Raw genomic sequence first — 5,096 nt, forward strand, 5'->3', positions numbered from 1 at the left:
ATAAGGCAAGAAAAATATGGTAACACGTACCTCATACAGCGCTTTTCAGGAATCGATGTCCTCACCTGACATCTCAGTATCCTCGTCATCCTCGGATAGGTCGTGTGAAAATTCCGGTGGCCGGGGAAATACGGCTGTAGGGTTTTGCTGTGCGAGCACCTGATAAAAATCGTACACGTAATCCATGTGCTCCCGTGTCATCTGCCACTGTCGCCTCGTAACTCGCTCGATGTCATCGAGACGCTCGTGCGCTGTCTGTCCTCTCCCTGCACATGCCTGTGGGATGAGAGGTGGATGCGCTTCATTCCCTGAAGCCTCTCCCATAGCACTCATAATCTGTCTCTGTCTCCGATCCCGCGGCAGTCTAGCAAGCAATGAGATGTCGCCTTTTGTATGTAATAAAGCCTCGCTATCATCCCACACAACCCCTGCTAGCCGACATAGATCAGTAATGGTAGAGGAGTGTGGCATACTCACAATGGAAGTGCCCCGAGAAGCCTGCAATATCGAATTCATAATCACACGGCCCGCATCAACTGTCCTACCGGTGATGATACAGTAAACCAAGGCTGCCTTCGATTTTGTCACATCAGATACGTGACCAGATGGCATCAATCGCGAGGCGATGAAGTGGTACCAGTTGTATGCCTCCCTTTTCATGGACGTCGCAGGGAATGTGAAGGGGGCTCGTTGATTATTCAGTTTCCAAACCGTGCCCGGCTCACATAATGTGGTAATGGCCGTCTCATAAGTGTAGGCTTCTTGCATGAATAGTGTGTACCCATCTGTGTCATAGTCAGGCATCGAATACATCGAATTTATTGTTGTGCTATCGAATGCAACCATTCGCCCCCACACCTGCACTTGTTAATTGTCGTGTTTGACCTTAAGATTAGCATAGAATTCCTGCACGAGGGAGATCACGGCGTCTGCTGGCGGTTTTACAAACTCAGCCCAATGAATGTTCCGAGCAACAAGTAATGTCATACAATCTGGGATGCTCTGATCCATCCCTCTTTCTCGCTGCATGCTTTTAACTTGTAATTTGGAATAGTTCTCGGCCGCAACGGCATTCCAGAATCGTCGTCTATCAAAATAGCGGTAGACGACTCGCCCTCCCCAGATTGAATCTGCTTGGTTTTCTTCCTCGGCGGCATATTTCAATTCTAACAATTTGGTGCTCACAAATAATATCCAACAACAACGTCTCAACAAGATTACACCAAAGAAGTACCCACAATCTCAACACAATTAGTCAATTAACGATTTTTCTACTATGCAATATTCCAAATCCAACAATACGTAACAACAACTCACAGAGGCAATTTGTTAAACACTTTATGTGTACCAACCCAAGAACGCAACTCCACTAAATCCCAAGCATGAAAATCGAGAATTATGATACCAATGACAAGTACCTTGCTGTGAAGGTTTGAAATTTTGCTACACTTTGTCCGGGGTCGATTTTTGTCGAAGAACTTTCGTTGAAATCTTGAGCCAACTGGGGTTAAGAGTGAGAATTTGAAGATGGAATAGCTTGGGAGTGAATCGTGTTGTGTCTTGTGGTGTTTATAAGGATAATTTGTGGAATTGATCAATTTTTTCGGTGGAGGAGTGCAGGAGCCGCGGCGCTTGCTTCTAGATAATCAGCGCCTAGGCGCAGAAAGCCGAAGGTTAAGCGCCGCGGTGCCACTTACTCAGCGCCGCGGCGCTTAGTCTTCTTATTTTAGCGCTGCGGCGCTTCCTTGGCAGCGCCTCGGCGCCTCATTCTCGGCTTTTAGCGCTACGGCGCTTCTTGTATGGAGCCTAGGCGCTATTCAGGTGCAACTCTTGCAAAAACGAGTTCGTTCCTTGCCTTGTTTCGACTTGTACAAACATAAAAACGCATAAATCAGTATCTAATCTTCACATACCAAATTAGATAAAAATAAAACGTAAAAGCAATTATACTATTGAAAATAAAATAAAAGCGAACAAAGAAAACGAAAGCTATAAAAGATACTGGTTGGGTTGCCTCCCAACAAACACTTGGTTTAACGTTGTCAGCCCGACTGTCACTAGACTGCTCAAGGTGGGTCATATGAGTTCTTGGATGCCCTTATTGCCACCAGTTGACCTTCAACTTCCATGGTCATCTTTCCTCGTTTCACGTCAATCATGGCTCCAACAGCAGCCAATAATGGTCGTCCTAGAATGACGTGAACGTTCTGACTATTCTCCATGTCAAGTACCAGGAACTCTGCTAGAACCTTCAATTTGTCGATCCGAAGTTCAACATCTTCCACAATACCCAACGGTATCCTGATTGATTTATCTGTCATCTGTAAACTTAGTCCTGTGGGCTTTATCCTGCTTAATCCCAGTTTCTCGTAGAGAGAATTTGGCATTATATTCACGCTCGCTCCTGAGTCACATATAGCTTTTTCCGCCAATTTACCCCATATTTCACATGGTACAATAAATTCACCGGGATCTAGCAACTTCTGAGGAATATTTCTTCGTGTTCCTTCGGTAAATTCACCTTCCACCTGATCAGAAAACTCATTATTAGTGTGTAGGTTCTTGAGAGCTTCAAGACCTTTTTTTCTTTTGAAATTCAACTTGTAATTGTAAAAATCTCTGGGGGTATGGAAGTAAAGAAATATCAATGCACTGATTTTATTCATACCTCCCAGATTTCTTACTTCAGGCTCTTTTGGTTGGAATTAGCTTTTCATCCCGAACAGGTGTGAGTTCAATCTCCTTCTCTTCTCTGTCTACCACACCAGTCTCTTCATGATGTATAAAGATGGCATTCACTTCTCTTAGGTTTGGGTCTGCGGTCTTTTGAACTGCGCCTGATGGTTGAGACGTTAGTTTCTTTGTTATCTGCCCCACTTGCGATTCAAGGATTTTCAAGGTCGCACCAATACTCGCCATGTGTGTCTCAAGGTTTTCCAGTCTAGACTCAGTTCTAGACATCCTTTTACCAGATTCAACAACAAATGTTCCAACTAAATCTTCAAATGATGGCTTCCCTTCCCCATTTGGTGTATTGAACCCCGGTGGAGGATTCAACGCATTCTTATTGTTTGCATAAGAAAAATTTTCATGGTTTCTCAATCCAGGATGATAAGTATTATGGGGAGGGTTACCTCAATATCCGCCAAATCCTCCAACATTTCTGTTGTTGATATACTGAGCTTCTTCAAGAAAATGTGGTTCTTCAACGACAAGCGATGGTCCCTCAGTATTTGATGTACTCACTTTATTCATGGTTGCTATCTGTGTAGTCAATGCTGAGACTTGTGCAGTGAGTGATGTGATAGGATCCACAGCATAAACTCCAGCAGTCCTCTGTACTCCTGACCTCTCATGCGGCCATTGGTAGCTATTAATATTCATCTGCTCAAACAAGTCGTAGGCTTGAGCAGGAGATTTGGCAAAGATCGTGCCACCTGCCACTGCATCCACTGTTGTCTGTGTCTGACCATTCAACCCGTTATAGAAAAGCTCAATCTGTACCCAGTCTTCAAAACCATGATTAGGGCACCTCCGCAACAACTCCTTGTACCTCTCCCATGCCTCATAAAATTGCTCAAAGTCAGTTTGCCTGAAAGTACTGATCTCAATCTTCAATTGCGCAGACTTCGCTGGGGGGAAAAATTTAAGAAGAAATTTCGTCGCCAGCTCCTGCCATGTAGTGATAGTTCCCAAGGAAAGTGATTGGAGCCATCCTCTCGCCTGGTCCCTGAGAGAAAATGGAAACAAGGGCAATCTAATAATATCATTAGAAATATTATAAATTTTTACCATATCCGTGATCTACAGGAATGTCCTTAAATGAACATGAGGATCAGACGTGGCAGTTCCAGCAAACTGATTTTGCTGAACTATATTGATCAGAGCAGGCTTCAACTCGAAATTATTGGAGTTGATGGTCCCTCTTGCAATACCAAAATAATGCGTTTTGATCACTGGTCTGAAGTGGTCTCTGACAGGTATGGCGTCTGGCGGGTTATATCTCGTGTCCTCTCTGTTTTCAGCCATTGTTTGGATTTCTTCCCTTCTCGCTTTTCTTAGTCTCCTCGCAGTTCTTTCGATCTCCGGATCAAAGATAAGAAAATCAGGGCTGTGCGATCTTAGCATGCACTGCAAAACAGAAAAGATTCTAACGTAACAAAATAAATAAATAAAATAAAATCTAAATTAAAGTCAAGACTACTTATTAACGATATTAATATGCAATTAAACAGTTTACTCCCCCCCCTCGGCAACGGCGCCAAAAACTTGTTGCGTGTTTTCACTACCGCAAGTGTACCGTGTCAAGTTTTAGTACTGGTTTGAGTACAGATATCGATTCCACGAAAAGTAATTATTTAAAATTGTAATTAATTACCATAATTGACATAGCTCAACTTTATTTAGACAAATCAAATAGTTGGTTTATAATCAATTCGAATAAAATAACAAATCATGTAATTCTAGCACGCATTAGAAATTCACTGAGTAAATAAATCTAGAGATATGATTTCGTCTGGTTTCCCCTATGCTAAATTAAAATTAACTAACATATCATTAAATTGCATCGTGTTTACTAACCAAGAACTCGCAAGTTTCCTATTTCCTTTTTCAAGTGTTAAATAGAATTGTATTACCTATTACCGATTTTAATATGTCTATTCAAAATCAAGCAACATGTAATAAATGCAACCAAGGACCTCTTATGGATTTGTCAAAGTTATACATCTTTTGCACGTTATAAATATCTAACGATGTGATTTCTTCCGTCCTAATTTCAATCCCCTCTCTCGAGTGTTAGATCTTAATTATTTGATCAATCGAATTATGGCCAGTAATTCAAAAGCATTAATGACAAGAAATCACAAATTTACACAATAAATTAATTAGATGAAAAGTCAAAACGTCAATAACATAGGGTAAACCAAGACTACATCAATCTCTAGAAAATAGAATTAGTTCATACTCGAATTTAAATCAATACAAAACATGTTTGTAATCATTAAAAACGTAAAAGTAAGAAACCGAATTAATAACATGTTGGCGAGAGATGAAAGTGCGTCTCCGTGTCCGGATCCAACGTCTTCTATCTCTGT

At 41.6% G+C, this 5,096-nt stretch overlaps 1 protein-coding gene across 1 annotated transcript; it reads right to left on the reverse strand.

The window, feature by feature from the left end:
* Positions 1-2,066: 2,066 nt before the first annotated feature.
* Positions 2,067-2,666, reverse strand: LOC140819211 (uncharacterized). The gene has a single exon (XM_073179223.1). It carries the CDS (start codon positions 2,664-2,666, stop codon positions 2,067-2,069), a length of 600 nt encoding a protein of 199 aa, XP_073035324.1.
* Positions 2,667-5,096: the final 2,430 nt, after the last annotated feature.

The sequence above is a fragment of the Primulina eburnea genome, chromosome 18 (genome assembly GCF_022965805.1).
Source record: "Primulina eburnea isolate SZY01 chromosome 18, ASM2296580v1, whole genome shotgun sequence".
Taxonomy (NCBI): Eukaryota; Viridiplantae; Streptophyta; class Magnoliopsida; order Lamiales; family Gesneriaceae; genus Primulina; species Primulina eburnea.